The 16,756-nt window shown below is 53.4% G+C and overlaps 2 protein-coding genes across 5 annotated transcripts; one reads left to right on the top strand and one right to left on the bottom strand.

Moving 5' to 3' along the window:
* Positions 1–1,642: 1,642 nt before the first annotated feature.
* PKMYT1 (protein kinase, membrane associated tyrosine/threonine 1) lies at positions 1,643–11,446 on the top strand. Of its 4 annotated transcripts, none has more exons than XM_064478374.1 (8): positions 1,643–1,861; positions 7,093–7,469; positions 8,351–8,844; positions 9,549–9,655; positions 9,751–9,923; positions 10,010–10,167; positions 11,020–11,118; positions 11,203–11,446. In XM_064478374.1, the coding sequence occupies exons 2-8, from the start codon at positions 7,110–7,112 to the stop codon at positions 11,312–11,314; spliced, it is 1,503 nt and encodes a 500-aa protein (XP_064334444.1). In that variant the 5' UTR covers positions 1,643–1,861; positions 7,093–7,109; the 3' UTR covers positions 11,315–11,446. The 4 variants fall into 4 exon arrangements, with proteins under 4 accessions (XP_064334444.1, XP_064334442.1, XP_031303538.1 ...); XM_064478372.1 differs by having other exon boundaries at positions 1,644–1,861; positions 6,955–7,469; XM_031447678.2 differs by having other exon boundaries at positions 1,651–1,861; positions 6,955–7,460.
* Positions 7,871–14,962, bottom strand: PAQR4 (progestin and adipoQ receptor family member 4). The gene is made up of 3 exons (XM_010992573.3): positions 14,373–14,962; positions 12,845–13,066; positions 7,871–12,671 (listed from the first exon to the last, which is right to left on the bottom strand). Exons 1-3 carry the CDS (start codon positions 14,536–14,538, stop codon positions 12,238–12,240), a joined length of 822 nt encoding a protein of 273 aa, XP_010990875.3. The 5' UTR covers positions 14,539–14,962; the 3' UTR covers positions 7,871–12,237.
* Positions 14,963–16,756: the final 1,794 nt, after the last annotated feature.

Here is a 16,756-nt window from a genome sequence, read left to right as displayed (position 1 = left end):
TGTCAGCAGCACAGTTGGCTGGGAGCCCTGCAGTCCATGACCTTTCAGCAACTTGTGGGGGCAGGTGGTCAATGAGTAAACCGATAAAGACAGAATTTCAGATAGAGATAAATGCTATATGAAAATAAGGGGGGAAAGGAGATGTGATGAGATGGGGAGCATTCTAGGGATGGTGGCCTAAAAGCATGACCCATCTAGATCCTGTTAAATGGATAAAAAGGTCCCCTCTGGTGAAGGAAGAAGCAAACCCCAGCCTACTGTTAGGAATCAGCGCTTGCTCTGCGCCGGCCCCCCTGCTAAGAACTTTAAGGGGATCATCCTATTTGAACCTCCAGTTCCCTGAGGGAAGCGTCATCAGCTCCATTTTTACCAGAGAGAAAGACTAATCCGAAGCTCAGAAAGGCCCAGTGCGTTTCCAAGGTCGTTCAGCCAGGAAGGGGCTAAGGGAGGTTTGAGTGGAGCTTGTTTCAAATCCAAAGGATGAGAAGGGCTGCCTGGAGGTCTGAGGCCTGGAAGCAGGAGGCTTCCCGTCAGAGGCAGAATTTTCTACTTCACGAAGCCGCGCGTTCCGGGGGTGGGGTGGGGGATGTCTGTGTGGCATTCCCCACCGCTTCCCCAGTGCAGTACACGGCAGGCATGAGGGAGCCAGTGAGGCCTGGGCACGCCACCTCGCAGGGACGCCAGGGGACCCCGGAGGCCGCCGGACTTCCTGTTCAGCCCCAAGTGACCGCTTCTTGGGGCTACACCTCAGGGGCGAAACGCAGTGACCGGTTCCTTTTATAGATGCAGAAACTGAGCCAGCCCAGAGGGCTGTGGGTGCCAGGGCCAGAGTCTGGAGGTCGGTCGAGGTCCGGAGGTCCATCGGAGTCCTCAAAACCCAGCCGGAGGGGCCCAAGTGCCGCCTCAGCCTGAAAGCCATGCTGCACAGACCTCCGCCCCCAGCCAGCGCCCAGGAGGCTGGCGCTTGCGCAGTGAGCGCGCTCGGCCGCTGAGCCCACGGGGCGGGATCGGCTACGCGCACGCAGGGACGTCAGGGCAGAGCCCCAGCAGGGTGACCATCTCTGATAGGCTACATCGGGGAGGCGGTGGGGTAAGAGGCGTTCCTGGGCGGGGCTTCGAGTCCGGTTTGGAATTTTTGGCGCGAGTCGGTTCCGCGCGCGTTCACGGGCCGTTCCCCCTTCAGATAGTCCTCCCGCCCGGGCGTGGGGAGCCGTCGACCATAGACCCCGGACCGCCTGACCGCTCTGAGGGCTCCCGCGCCCTCTGCCGACCCGGAATCTGGGACCTCGCTGAGCTGCGCCCCACCCACCCGCCCCAGGTGAGCCCATACCTGGCCCTGACGCTTCTAGGGCGGGACTGCCTCCTTCTCCTTTCTACCTCCCTCCCCGGCAACCCCTCGCCCTCTGACAGCCCTTCCCCGGATCTGTCTCCCCCATCACCCACTCCAGCCCCCTTTCTCATCCCAACAGCCCCACGTCTCACTGTCCGGCTGGGTCCGGCCCCGCCCCTCTGATAAACCCTCCCTGGGTCAGCCTTGCCCCGGGCGGCCCCGCCCACTTCCCCTCTACTGGCTCCCGGGTGACTTGCCCCTGCCCTCCTCCTCCTCCCGCCTCCCTATCACCCGTCTTCCGGAAGCCCCTTCGCCCAGCGACTGCTCCCCCTTTACGCGTTCGTCCCCAGGAAAAGCCCCACCGACCCTTCCATCTGCAGTTCCTCCCCCGTGACAGCTGGTTTGCTCAACTCTGCTCACCAGGGTTTCCCCACGCCCACGAAGGTGAATCAGCTGTGGCCCTGCCCAGGAGGAACTCACAGTCTAGTGCAGTAGACCGTGGTCAGCAGATGTGTCCAGCCCAGTGAGAGGGTGAGGCCCCTGAAGGCTGAAAAAGTTATCCCAGCCTAGTCTCTGTTCAGGGCTACCCTGGATTCACCGGGAGTCCCTGCTTCTTCTACCTCCCCTATCCCACCCCCTAAGCTTTTTGGTCACGCCTGCGGTGCTACAACGTAGTGACATTGGAATGGTCTGAGAATTGGTTTAAGATGCAGGTGCCCAATGTCCCTGAATGTGCTGGGCCTGGACTTGGAGGCTGTACTTTTAACCAGTACCCTAGGGTAACCTGACTCCCTGGTTCACTTTGAGAAACTCTGGGATGGGTTTCCTGAGGTGGATGGAGGCAGAGGAAGGGTCCCCATAGGATGTAGGGTGAGTCTTCCATATAGGCCCTTGTGGGGGTCCCTCCCCTCATCCCTCACTCTCCTAGGCACTAGAGTCACTTCAGATGGCAAGTGACTGCCCCCTCCTGTTTCAGTTACTGACTCATCCCCTGCTGAGTGAATCTTTTGATAACACTGTGGCTTCCTCTCAGAATTGGAGTCCTCTCCCTTTTTCTCTCTGTTTTTCTTTCAATTATAACATTATAGCAACACAGTAGCCCTCTCTGCTCCAACACAAGTCACTTACACCCATGGGACCGTTGTATTTTGTGTATTCTTTCAATTACTATTCAGAGCATTGCTTATAACAGTTATTGCAGGATCTATACCCCAGACACTAGGCTAAGCCTTCCATGAGGTCAGTATTACAGGTCCACAAAACCCTGAAGCAGGTGTGTTTCAGAATTCAAAATGTCTCAGATTTTAGAAAGCTAGTAAGGTGCATGTTAACATTTATATGTAACACCACCCATTCATGGGTCTGGGGCATCACCCCATAATCAAAAACATTAATATTTCTGTCAAGAATTATATGAATATTCACACTTAGAGGGAAGAATGGGCCAGATCAGATTTTTCTACTAAAAACATTTTGCATGTGGATATCTAGTTGCCCCAGCTCCATTTAAGAAGGCAGTTTGTTTGTTTGTTTGTTTGCTACTGAATTGTTTTGGCATCCTTGTCAAAATCAATTGACTATAAATGTGAGGGTTTATTTCTGAACTCTCAGTTCTGTTCCATTGATCTTCATGTCTATCCTTATGTGAGTACCACACTGTTTTGATTACTGTAGTTTTGTAGTAACTTTTGAAATCGGGAAGTGTGAGTCCTCTAACTTTGTTTTGATTGTTTTGACTATTTTGGGTCTTGTGAATTTTCATATGATTTTTAGGACCAGTTTGTCAATTTCTGCAAAGAAGTTCTCTAGGATTTTGATAGGGATTGTGCTGAATCTGTAGACCAATTAATCAATTGGACAGTGTTGCCGTTTTATCTATATTGTCTTTGGATCTATGAACCATAATGTCTTTCCATTTATTTAGGTCATCTTTAATTTCTTAAAGAAGCTAAGGGAAGAAAGAAAAGCAAGTGTATGTGTATAACGTTTGCTACATTGACCTTTATTTATTCTTTTTCTACTTTTTCTTTTAGTGTTTTTCATTTTAAAATTTTTTAATTTTTTTTATTATGTTCACCTCCTTATTTACCTCTTCTGGTTCTCTCCACTTGTTCCTGTGGGTTTGAGTTACTATGTGGTATCATTCTCTAGTATTGTTCCCACACACCTTCTTTGTGCTGTTATTTGCAAGTATATTACATTTCCATATATTACATGCCAACAATACAATTACATAGTTTTATAAATTTGCTTTTAAATCAGCTAAAAGAAGAAAGGAGAAAAAATAATGAATTTGTACGGTCTTTTAAACTACATATACAACATCATTGCCTTTATTGGGGCTCTCTTTTTTTTATGTGGATCTGAATTACTGTTGGGGATCACATGCTTTCAGCCTGAAGAACTTCCTTAGTTTTTCTTGTAAAGCAGGTCTCCTAACAATGAATTATTTCTGTTTTGTTTATCTGGGAATACCTCTTTTTTGCCTTTATATTCGGAAGATAGTTTTGTAGGATGTAGGATTCTTAGTTGACAAAATTTCACCCCTAATGCTTGAATATGTCATTCCACTTCGTTCTGACCTCCATTACTTCTTTTGAGAAGTCAGCTGTTAATTTTATGGTTCCAAGTGATGAGTTGTTTTTCTGTTGCTGCTTTCAAGATTTTCCCCTTGCTTTTGGCTTTCAGCACTTTAAATGTGGTGTGTCTGTGTGTGGATCTCTACGTTTATATTACTTGAAGTTCATTGAGCTTTTTAGCTATATTATTATTATTTTTTAAATCACATTTCGGAAGTTTTAATCCATATTTTCCCTGCTCCTTCTCTTCTCTTCTAATGTACCTATCATGCATACACTGGTTCACTTAATGCTGTCCTACATTTCTCTGAGGCTTGGTTTCCTTTTCTTCATCTATTCTTCAGGTTGGATACTCTTTATCAATCTATCTTCAAGTTCACTAATTATTTCTTCTGCCAATTCAAATCTACTGTTGAACACCTCCAGTGAATTTTTTTTTTTTCATTTCAGTTATTGCACTTTCCAACTCTGCATTTGGTTCTTTTGTAATTTCTATCTCATTATTGATACTCTATTTGGTGAGATGTTGTCATCGTGTTTCCTTTACTTCTTCAAGTGTAGTTGCCTTTAGTTCTTTGAACGTATTTATAGAGGCTAGTTTGAAATCTTTGTCTGTTAAATCTGACATCTGGTCTTTCCTACAGGCAGTTTCTGCTGCCTGTTTTATTCCCTGTGTGTGGGTCACCCTTTCCTGTGTCTTTGCCTATCTTGTAATTTCCTGTTGTTGTTGAAAAATGGACATTTTAGATAATATGTTGTAGCAATTGCAGATACTGGTTCCTCACTCCACCCCCGAGGGCTTGGGATTGTTGTTTGCTTGTTTGTTTGGTGCCTGGCTGGACCATTGTAGTGCTGTCTCTTTTCCCTGCAGTGTGAAGCCTTTGGCTTTGCTCCTCAGAGGGCCCAGCCTTGGGCATGTATACAGCCACCCTGGGACGCCAGTGGTTTTAGGGTGGGTGGGGGCTCTCTTTGTCTTTTCTCCAATCATACCTAGCTGTTAGGCTCCACTTATTGCTGGCTGGTTGCTCTAATATTTTTGACAATACCCTGGAACATCAATTGTTCCATGGATTGATCCAGTCAAATTTGGGCTTTAAAGGGGTAGCTTTTGAGTTCAGTGTTTAAGGTTTGTTCTGACCCCAGGAAAGCCCTTCTTAGCTATCTCTTTCCCCATTTGTCTCTGGTAAACTAGCTGGCCTATGGTTCAGCTTGTAGCACTAATGAAGGTCCTAGCCTCCTATTTGCTTACTACCAAAACCTCCATTGATTTTGAGAGTGCCTTTAGGCTTGAACTTCCCAAAATGTGCTTCTGTTCTTTTCTTTTTTTTTTTTTCAGTATATATTTATTGAAGTATAGTTAGTTTACAATGTTGTATCAATTTCTGGTGTACAGCAGAATATTTCAGTCATATAGGAATATACATATATTCATTTTCATATTCTTTTTAATCATGTTACTATAAGATATTGAATATAGTCCCCTGTGCTATATAGCATAAACTTGTTTATCTATTTTATATATATTAGTTAGTATCTGCAAATATCCAACTCTCAATTTATCCCTTCCCACCCCCTTCCCCCACTGGTAACCATAAGTTTGTTTTCTATGTCCATGAGTCTGTTTCTGTTTTGTAAATAAGTTTGTCTGTCTTTTTTTTTTTTAAGATTCCACATATAAGTGATATCATATAGTATTTTTCTTTCTCTTTCTAGCTTACTTCACTTAGAATGACATTCTCTAGGTCCATCCATGTTGCTGCAAATGGCATTATTTTATTAATTTTTTATTGCTGAGTATTATTCCATTGTATAAATATACCACAACTTCTTTATCCAATCATCTGTCGATAGACATTTAGGTTGTTTCCGTGTCTTGGCTATTGTAAATGCTGCTGCTGTGCACATTGGGACACATGTATCTTTTTCAATTAAGTTTCCCTCTGGATATATGCCCAGGAGTGGGATTGCTGGATCATATGGTAAGTCTATTTTTAGTCTTTTGAGGGATCTCCATGCTGTTTTCCATAATGGCTGCACCAAACTACATTCCCACCAACACTGTTGGAAGGTTCCCTTTTCTCCACAGCCTGTCCAACATTTATTGTTTGTGGACTTTTGAATGATGGCCATTCTGACTGGTGTAAGGTGATACCTCATTATAGTTTTGATTTGCATTTCTCTGATAATTAGCAATATTGAGCATTTTTTTCATGTGCCTATTGGCCATTTGTGTGTCTTTATTGGAGAGTTGCTTGTTTAGGTCTTCTGCCCATTTTTGGATTGGGTGGCTTGTTTTTTTGTTATTAGGTTGCATGAGCACACTGTGCTTCTAATAAAGTCAGTTTTTTTGCAGAGAGAGCTTTGGTGCTCTCTGTTTTATGACCTACCTCTCCCCTGGGCAGAGTCTCTGAGCCACAACTCTGGAGCTGGGGGCAAGGATAGTGGCACCTGTCTCTGAATGTCACTGCTGCCTTATAAAGAAGGCAGTAGCCTCTGGCCTTGCTGGCTTGCCTCTCCCAGTGTGGAGCCTTCTCCTTAGGAATGAGCTGGGACTTTAGCAGTTGGGCTCTAGTATTGCCAGCCTGCTGGAGCTGAGTTAGAACTTCTGCCCTAGGAGTAGGAGCTGGTGAAAGGAGGGAAACCAGCCTCTCTGCTACACTCAGCTGGGATTTAGCCTCTACACTATGGAGCTGGAAGTGGAACTCCACTAAATGAGTTTTAGTCTAAACTATGGAAAAAGAAAGCAAGAAAGAAACTTTTGGAATTCAGAATTTTAAAATTTTAAACTGGAGATAAGGGATAGTGAGCCTATGTTAATATTTCCACCAGACAGTCTTGGAAGAGGTTGCATATTTTAAGGCCTAGCAAGGTCTGGGATGCGTACACAGGTGGTCTGGCTCCAGAATTTGCCTTGCTTTAACCTCTGCTGGACCATGGGGGCCTCCAGGACATGACCCTGTGGTTTCCAGTTTATGTTTCTCTAACCTCCAAGGTGCAGGCGACTGGGTGCAGGCAAGCAGACATTTGTATACCTTTTCCCCACAGGTACTGGTGGGCCCACGGCCTCCATGTCTAAAGCAGAGCGTGGGTCTGGAGTAGGCGTGGCTCTCTTCTGCAGCCTCTTTGGGGCCACAGGACCAGGTGCTGTTTGAGTGACATACTGTTCTGTACTCTGCCCCTCAGGGGCTCCTGTGCTGGACATGCCTGTGCCCACAGAGGGCACCCCGCCACCCCTGAGTGGCACCCCGGTCCCAGTCCCAGCCTACTTCCGCCATGCAGAACCTGGCTTCTCCCTCAAGAGGCCTGGGGGGCTCAGTCGGAGCCTCCCGCCCCGGCCCCCCGCCAAGGGTAGCATCCCTGTCAGCCGCCTCTTCCCTCCTCGGACCCCGGGCTGGCACCAGCCCCAGCCCCGGCGGGTGTCCTTCCGAGGGAAAACCTCCGAGCCCCTGCAGAGCCCCGTGTATGACCCGAGCCGGCCAGAGTCCTTCTTCCAGCAGAGTTTCCACAGGCTTGGCCGCTTGGGCCATGGCTCTTACGGAGAGGTCTTCAAGGTGAGTCAGGTAACAGCTCCCCACACCTGTCTGGGGGTCCCCCCTCCTCACCCCCATTTCCCTGGCCGGGATGGGCTAGTGTCTTGAGCAGCCTGTTTCCCTCCCCTCCCCTGCAAGCCCTCCTCTCGTGGGCTGACAGGCTCCCCTTAGTGCTTGATTTGGCTGCTTTCTCATACCACTCCCTCCACAGGCCCCTCTGAGGCCCCCTCAGGACACACTCTCCCTTTGTCCAGAGCCTGGCACGCCTTGTGGTTGCTCCGGGCTGCCATCTCCTCCCGCCCCGTGCCAGCCACGCTGGGGTTTTTGGCGAGCTCTGCCCACCCCGAGCCAACGCCCCTCCCAGTGCAGGCACACACCCGCCGCCACCGCCCCCAGCCAGCGAGCGCTCAGGCGACGCCCTCCATGCCACCTTTTGTTTCTTAAAATATATTTTCCAATCATGTATGTTTTCTTTAAAACGGTCATTTTCCTTACACAAGGATTCTATGAAGACAATTCTGTTGTTAAAAAGTACAAACAGGCCCCTAGATCAGCTCTCCTTCCTGGAGAAAACCATGGTGATTCTCAGGTGGTTCGTCCTTCCGGACCTTTCTCCGTACATCTCTGGAGTTGACCATGTAGAGAAGAACCCATTTTATATGCTACTCAGCAGATCAGATGGCCTGTATTGTTCTGTAGCCAGCTTTTTTCACTTAATGCATCCTAGCCACCTTCCCAAGTCAGTACTTAGAGGTTCGCCCTCTCTCAGGCTCCAGCAAACCAGCACCTGGGGTGGAGGTTTGTCCAGCTTCGCTCTTGCACTCACAGGGGTCTCTCTAGGGCAGACGCCACACTGCCAGACTGAATCTGCCAGACTGTCCTCCTAAATGGTTGTGCCCCTTCCCTTCCAGGTGCGCTCCAAGGAGGATGGCCGGCTCTATGCAGTGAAGCGTTCCATGTCACCATTCCGGGGCCACAAGGACCGGGCCCGCAAGCTGGCTGAGGTTGGCGGCCATGAGAAGGTGGGGCAGCACCCGCGCTGCGTGCGGCTGGAGCAAGCCTGGGAGGAGGGCGGCCTCCTGTACCTGCAGACAGAGCTGTGCGGGCCCAGCCTGCAGCAGCACTGTGAGGCCTGGGGGGCCGGCCTGCCTGAGGCCCAGGTCTGGGGTTACCTGCGGGACACCCTGCTCGCCCTGGCCCACCTACATGGCCAGGGCCTGGTCCACCTTGATGTCAAGCCCGCCAACATCTTCCTGGGGCCCCGGGGCCGCTGCAAGCTGGGTGACTTTGGGCTGCTGGTGGAGTTGGGTGCATCCGAAGCTAGCGAGGCCCAGGAAGGAGACCCCCGCTACATGGCCCCTGAGCTGCTTCAAGGCTCTTATGGGACAGCGGCCGACGTGTTCAGGTAAGGGTGGGGATGTGGGAGGCCTGCCCTGGTGGCTGGGGGTGTGGTCAGCAGGGTGAACACCATCCTAGCCCCAAGGCATGAAGACCTGGCCTCAGGACAGGAGACACATCCCCAAGGGGGTCAAGGTCCCGCCCCCTAGTCTAGGGGGCTCTGAAGGGTTAGGCTGTCTAAGCAATGAACCCTCTGGAACCAGTTTATGGGATTCACCCATGTCCTTACCACACCTCCATGGGAGGGACTATTATTACTTCATTGACAAGGAATGGGCACAGCAGATTAAGAGACTTTCCCCAAGTCCACAGCTAGCAGGTGGTGAAGCTGGGACTGGACCAGGCGCTGGGTTCCACAGTCTACTCTGGTAACCACTGCTCTGCCTCGAATGTATCCAATCATGTCAACAGAATGAATGATGAGAGCATCACTGTTAACCACAGCCACCAGAGTGCCAGTCCTGTGGTGGTGGTGGTGGTGGTGATGAGGGTGCTAGGAGGACTCACTACAGTGGTCCATGCTCCATGATGTGGTCCCTGTCCTTAGCCCTGAAGAGACCTTCTCAGGGCCCCCAGCCCCCGCTTCCCCACCTCACCGGCTCATGGCAGAAGACAGAAGCCCTTTCCCACTCTCTTCCTGGGGGCAGCCTAGGGCTCTGGATTCTATGTCTCAAGGCCAACCGTACCCTTCTCTGTCCCTGTGCCTCCCAGTCTGGGCCTCACCATCTTGGAAGTGGCATGCAACATGGAGCTGCCGCATGGCGGGGAGGGCTGGCAGCAGCTGCGCCAGGGCTACCTGCCCCCGGAGTTCACTGCTGGTGAGTGGGGGACACATTGTAGAGAATGGCTGCCAGTGGGGAACCATGGGGCTCGAGGGCCTGTCACTCCTAATGTGGCCCTGCTCCATGGATAGGCCTGTCTTCTGAGCTGCGTTCTGTCCTCACCATGATGCTGGAACCTGACCCCAAGCTGCGGGCCACGGCCGAGGCCCTGTTGGCCCTGCCCATGCTCAGGCAGCCGCGGCCCTGGAGCGTCCTGTGGTACATGGCTGCCGAAGCCCTCAGTCGAGGGTGGGCCCTGTGGCAGGTAGGCTGGTGAAGGGGATGGGCAGTCCTGCTCTGCTGTCTGGCCCCAGGGTCTGCCCAGCCTCCCTCATGCCCCTGTCCCCACAGGCCCTGCTGGCCCTGCTGTGCTGGCTCTGGCATGGGCTGGCTCACCCTTCCAGCTGGCTGCAGCCCCCTGGTCCGCCGGCCACCCCGCCTGGCTCGCCACGCTGCAGCCTCCTCCTGGACAGCAGCCTCTCCAGCAACTGGGATGATGACAGCACAGGGTGGGTGAGAGCTCGGGACAGACGGCTGTGGGGGGGCTGTCATTGGGGGCCAAACCCCACACTTGAGGCCCAGCCAGAAGCCCAGGGGTATTAGTGGTGAAGCGGGACACCTCCCACAATCCTGGCCCCCGTCAAACCCCAGGAAGGGAACCAAGGCTGGGGGTGGTGCAGCTGTTCCTTCTCAGCTCAATGAATGGGGCGGGGGCTGTACAGAGTCCAGCGGGGCTGGCAACCTCACACTTGGGGCGCTGCCATGCTAGGGAGCCATGGTCCTGCTGGGAAAGGCAGGCAGTGCAGCCCCCGCCCCCGTAGAGGCTGCCAGTACACAAGGACAAGGCATTATCCTTCCTCTCCCAGGACAAAGCCCCCAGAGCCTGGCAAGCCCTGCGCTGGGAGGAATTCCTTAGTCCCAGGTGCCTGGTGGCCAAGCAAGAGGCTGTAATTAAGAAACTACTGCAAAGGAAAACCACACGCTAGGGGCTGACAGTTCTCAGGAGGGATTACACCATTACCTCCTTCCTTATGAAATGTTACCCCATCACCAGGGGTACACTTCAGAGCAGACTTGAAGTGCCAGAGAAGCTTCATTTACTACAAGGTCATTTCAAAGCCAGTTCAGGCAGAGCCCATGTATTTCAAAAAGGGCCTCTGAGTGTGGTCAGGTGGACTTTAGAAGTTGTCAAAGTGCTTCTTTGAAAATACACCACACTTCCATTGTCTGAGACATGGCCTCCCACCCCGGGGACAGGGCTAGTCTTGCTGCTCCCACCCAGCTGTGGCCTCCTCTCCAGGCCCTCCCTACCCACTCCAGCCTACCCCCGACACCTTGCTGGTCTTGCTCATCCTGTGTAGGCCCGCGCTCTCTCCAGAGGCCATCCTGGCTAGGGCCTCCGGGAGCACCTCCACCCCCTGCAGTGGCTCCCCTGCCCCCCGGAGCAGGTACACGCTGAGGTGAGCGGACCCACGGTCCTGGGGGTGGGAGGGCAGCTCTCAGATCTTGGGAGTCACTTCTCTCTTTTCTCCCTCCTGCCCCAGGGATGCTCTGGATCTAAGTGACATTGACTCAGAGCCCCCTCGGGGCACCTTCCCCTCCTTTGAGCCTCGGAACCTCCTCAGCCTGTTTGAGGATTCACTGGGCCCAGCCTGAGCCTGTGGGCTCAAGCTCGGCACTTTTAACCTTTTAGCTCCTCCCCTCCATCTTCCTGGAGGTTGGGGTCCCTCTGGAAAGTGGGTCCCTTCTGCCTGGCCATGTCTAATAAAAGGTATTTGAATCTCGGGAGCACCCCAGCTCACTTGCATGGCAACCAGCACTTCCTGCCCCTTTTATTGACATCGCCCAGGATCTGAGGCCCCTGGGGATGGGTTGAGGCTGAGCTCTCCTGCAAGCCCCCCAGCCCCAGGCCCACAGACTGGAGCTGGGAGCCCCACATGGTGTGGAGCAGAGATTTCTTGAGCAGGTATGTCCCTGGTAGGCAGGTCAAGCTGTCAAAGAGGAGGGTGGGCCCTTAGCTCAGCAGGGCCTGGGTCCAGGGCCACTCAGCTCTCTGTGTCTCTGTGCCAGTTGCCTGGAAAAAGCATCAGCAGCCGCCCTCCTGCCCCTCGATCCTGAGATAAGAGGCTAGTCCTGTTGCCCAGACCCCTCACTCCACAGTCTCTGGGCAGAAGGGAGAAGAGGGAGGCAAGCCTTGGGCTGCTGGGAGGGCTGGTATGCTGGCCGAAAGACAGAGGGCATGAAGCATGGGCCAGACGCTGGGCCAGGGACCCATGAGGTACCTTATCTGAGGGTCCCAGGAGGGGCCGGGGGGGTGATGGCTCTGGGCTGGCAGGATCCCAACTCACAGAGGGTAAACTGAGGCCCAGAGAAAGGAAGCTGGAAATCTAAGGTGTGAGGAGGAGAAGAGGCTAGTCCACAGGCAAGAATGGGTAAACAGATGAGGGATCCCTGTTGGGAAGTCCTGTTTGCTGGAAGCATCCAGGGAGCCAGGCCCTCGCAGAGCAGCAGGAGGAGGGAAGCATGGTGCTCTTGGCCCTGGAAGACTGGGCCGGCCCGCATGGCAGGCAGGAGGTGACTCAATCCAGGGGGCAGGCGTGGTGGGCGGCCCAGAGCAGGTCAGGCACGACGCCAGCATGCAGCTGGAGGATGGAGCCCACGCTGAGCAGGTGCATGATCTGGTGTGAGTTACCCCAGTAGTCGAAGCGGCCAGGTCCCCAGCGCTCCGGCAGGCGGGCCACGTTCACCAGGCCCCCGAGTAGTGCCAGTGCATCCATGCGCAGGTAGCAGAGGAGGGAGCCTGGAGCCCCCGAGCCCAGCCCCATTCCCCGGGCCCCAAACACCAGGAGGCGGGCACCAGCCTGCCAGCCAAAGGCGCGGAGCCGGGCACCAGTGGAAGGGGCGGTGAGGGCCCGCCAGCCAGTCACACCCGACAACACGGTGTAGCCTACCAGGGCAGCTGGGCGCAGCCAGGGCCTGCAGGCCAGGGTGCAGTGGATGATGGGCAGGGCCCCTGCACAGAGGAGAGAGGCAGGAGAGGGCACATCAGTCTGGGGGCCACTTGCCCCCCTTTTTTTTCCTTTCAGTTTAATCGATACCTGCCCTTTCTAAGGCTCATGTGAGTTTACCCGAACCCCCAGCTCCCGTCCTTCGAGCCTCCCACCCCCACCCCATCCCTTGGCTCACCGAGAGTGTTGACGAGGCAGACCCCACACATATCCAGAGCAAGGAGCCGGGTGTACACAGGGCTGCCCCCTTTGTGGCACATGAAGAGGTGATAGAGCACAGAGCCAGCAGGGGGTGCCAGGCAGGCCACACAGTGTGTGCCCCCCAGCCAGCCATCCTTGCCCAGCTGACCCCAGGGCATGGTCATGGGCAGCAGCACCAGGAAGCCCAGCAGGGCCAGCCCTGGGGGAGGGAGACAGTTTTCCATCAGACAGCTTCAGCATTGAGGACAAGTCATGTCCTCAATGAGTCCACAGTCTAGAGATAACATGAGAGGAATGAAAGCAAGACAGGCCCTGGCAAGGCTGTTGGTTGGCAGGCCCTGGGCTTTCAGTAACTTTATTTAGCAGAGCTCACAGTAGTTCTGGGAAGTAGAGACCATTTTATCCCCACTTTACAGGTGAGGAAATGCCCCCAGGTGACCCCAGCAAGTAAGCAATGGAAGGAGGACACAGCCCAGGCAGCCTGACTCCCATGCTGCTCTCACCCTCCCAGCCATGCCCCCTCCCCAGAAAGCAGGGTGCTCCAACCCCCCAACCTGGCCTCCATGTGTCCGCAGGAGCCAGGAGGCGAGACTTCAAGCTGAGTTCAGAACAAGACATGTGGGCGATGATACCAGAACCCAGGACCACTTAGCTTGCTCCTCCCAACCCGTATGTCCTCTCCTCCCCTTAAGTGACCAGACAAATGGAGGCTGTGGGCCTATTGGTGTTCCAGAGAGGAGTGAGGCCAGACAGGGGAGGAGGCTAAAGGGACCTTGTTTGTCTCTTCCCCAGGCACCTTTTCCCAGAGCTCCGTTTCTCCCAACCCAGGCCTCCAGGGCCATTTGTACCCCTTCCTGCTGGCACTCTGGCATTGCCCTCACAGGGGTCAAAGGCTAACAGCAGGCTGAGGCTGTGGGCTGCCCACTCCTGGCATGTCCCCAAGGAGGCAGGTACCAATTCTGGGCCCAGCGCGCCCAGGATCCCTTTATCACCACGGGACACGCCAACGACAGGCAGGGCTGTGTCACCACACCTTCCGCAGGGCGTGGAGGAGGGGCCCGGCGCCTGCTAGGGCAGGAAGAAGTTGCCACCAGGTGGAGCCCCGTGCCTGGCCTGCTCCAGGCAGGGGCGGCAGGGCAGCCTGGGCCTGGCTTCTCCTGGGCCCCTTCTTGCCAAAGTCAACACCTATCTCCGGGACGGGTGTTGGGAGGAAGAGGGTGCTCAGAATGCAGGGATTACGAAGGGGCCGGACACCAAGCTCCTTCTGTCCAGGGCTCAGAGGGATTAAGAGGAATAGGTCTCCCACTCTGCTTCCCTCGCCTGCCACGGGGTCCCCCGCCGGGGAAGCGGAAGCAAGCAGCGCAATCCCGGACAATGGCAGCTTTGTCACTGCGGCTCCTGGCTGTGCCAGGGCCCGGGCAGCCCAGGACCTCGGCGCTGGGGCTCTCCTCAGCCTGCGGCCCAGGCAGGGCTGCAGCAGATGTGGGATGCGGGGCGCAGCTCACCGTGCGTGTAGATGTTGCCCAGCTCGTTGTGCATGTAGAAGAGGCTACGCAGGCAGCCGGAGCCGCTACTGGCGGGCCGGTAGCCGGTCAGTACGAACTTGTTGAACTGCAGGTGCGACGGCGAGCTGGACCAGTCCAGCAGGCGCGGCCCGGCTAAGAACGCCATGGCCCAGCCGGGCGCAGTCGGCCCGTGCTTCTCTTGCCCCCGGGCCGCCGCCTCAGTGGGGCTGCGGCCCCCAAAGGCTCACCCCGGCGCCCACCCCCCGCCCAGTGCTCGGTCCGCGCACGCGCTGGCTCGAGGGTCCCGGTCCGCGCCCCTCCCGCGCTGCGCAGGCGCGGGCCCTGCGACCCCGCGTCGGGGTTGAAACTAGGGACGCGCCAGGGCCGAGCGCAGTGAGGCCGGCTCCACCGGGGCTGGCGCTCCGCAGGGACAGCTAGCAGAGGCGGCAGCGGCCGGTTGTCTCTCCGCAGCTCAGCTGACGGGCGCGGCCGGACGCGAGAGGGGACGCCAGGCTCCGCCCTAGCTTCTCGCCCTGCCATCCTGCCAGTGTTTCGCGCTCTGGGCTCCTGACATCGCGGCTGCAAGGGCCAATCCGCAAGGCTGGCGGGGAGGTTCCTCCCTGTGGCCGCCCAGGCCGTCACTCTCTTAGCGTAATATATGCTATCCCAGTCTCATTTGCATGGGGTGCCTGTTGACTTGGGACCCAACGTTGTGGGCCCCACTGGCTCTGATGCAGGAAAATGGATGTGGGGCGTGAGGAGGGCTGTGTCCCAGGTCTTGGTTGAACCCCTGAGAGGTGCCCCACCAAGTGTGGGTCCTTGGCTTCCCCCAGGAAAGAATTCAAGTGCAAGCCACAGTTGAGTAAAGGTAGATTTATTTAGAGAGATACACACTGCATGGAGTGTAAGGCAAGAGAAAGGCAAGGAAAGAGGTACGGGAATTGGTTGCTCAGGTTAAAGTATAAGTAGATACACACTCCACAGACAATGCAGGCTGTCTCCAAAGAGGGGGAAGTGAAAAAAGGGCGCGAGGCCTGGTGTTGCCAGTTTTTATGAGCTCAGTAGTTTCACACGCCTACAGGTGGGACCTTTCCAACTACCCTGGGGAAGAGGCTGGGATTCCCAGGAATTGGGCCACAGCCCATTCTTTGGCCTTTTGCAGTTAGCCTTGGGACTGTCATGGCACCTGCGGGCATGTTATTTATCACACTGTTACAATGAGCACATAATGAAGCTCAAGGTCTGTTAGAAGTCAAACCTCTCGAACCTCAAGGCCAACTGGGAGTTGAATCTCCCACTATTTTGGTGTTAAATTGCTGTATCATTCCTTAAATGGCTGTGCCTTGCGCCCTTCCCTCCTGTCTCACTCTCCCCTCAGAGATTTTACTCCCATAATCTTCTGGGGTTGCAGAGGGGCGATGGTCCGTCTTCTGAAACTACTTCCAGACTGAGTAGGGGCGTTGACCCTGCCTATCAGGGAGTAAAAGTCTCTGAACACTAATCTAGGGGCCCCAGGGGCAGGACAGCCATTTGTTTTTGTGTCCAGAGGGCTGAGGGTATGCGCTGGAATCCTCACATAGCCATTATCTGACATGGGACTGTTGTAACCCACTGTTTTTATTGGCTTTTGATGAATTTTCTTAAAGATGAAGCACCTTTGTAACAACAGTTTAACAGTCTGTAACGACACAAAAGACTTAAAAGGCATGGTTAAACATCTGAATTGATAAAGAGACTTGTTTGTAATTACTAGAATTATGACTCATTGTATTTAACTTAATATATTAAATAATCCTAGTTAAGTTAATATCTAAGATGTCTCAAGTTTTTTTTTTTGAAGCATCTCAAAGTTAGCTGGAGCCACAAAAAACTTTTAGAATTTGTTAAATATTTAAAATCCTGATTATACATGAAATTTTTTGGTATATTTTTTATGAAACTCTTTTACTGAAAACATACATATTTGCCCACTGTGTTTGAAATACTTATTTTAGGAGTTTTAATTACATATTATAATTTTAACCCTTAAAAACCTTAAACCTCTGGCAAAAACCAAGAAGCAAGCAACTGTGAATTGGTTGTCATATCACAGTTTCCTGACTGGAAATGAGACAGGATGGAAGGGGGCAGGGCACAGCCACTCAAGGAATGACAGCAATTTAACCTCAAAATGTTGGAAGATTCAACTCCCACTCACCTTGAGGATTAAGTTGGTTGGAGGTTTGACTTCTAGTGGACCTTGAGCTTCATCATATGCTCTTTGTGACCGCATCAGGCGCCATGAGAGTCCCAAGGCTAACTGCAAAAGGCCAAAGAATGGGCGGTGGCCCAATTCCTTGGAATCTCAGCCCCTTCCCCAGGACAGTTGGAATGGTCCCACCTGT

The sequence above is a fragment of the Camelus dromedarius genome, chromosome 24 (assembly GCF_036321535.1).
Source record: "Camelus dromedarius isolate mCamDro1 chromosome 24, mCamDro1.pat, whole genome shotgun sequence".
NCBI lineage: Eukaryota > Metazoa > Chordata > Mammalia > Artiodactyla > Camelidae > Camelus > Camelus dromedarius.
This window is presented reverse-complemented; position numbering and strand designations above follow the sequence as displayed.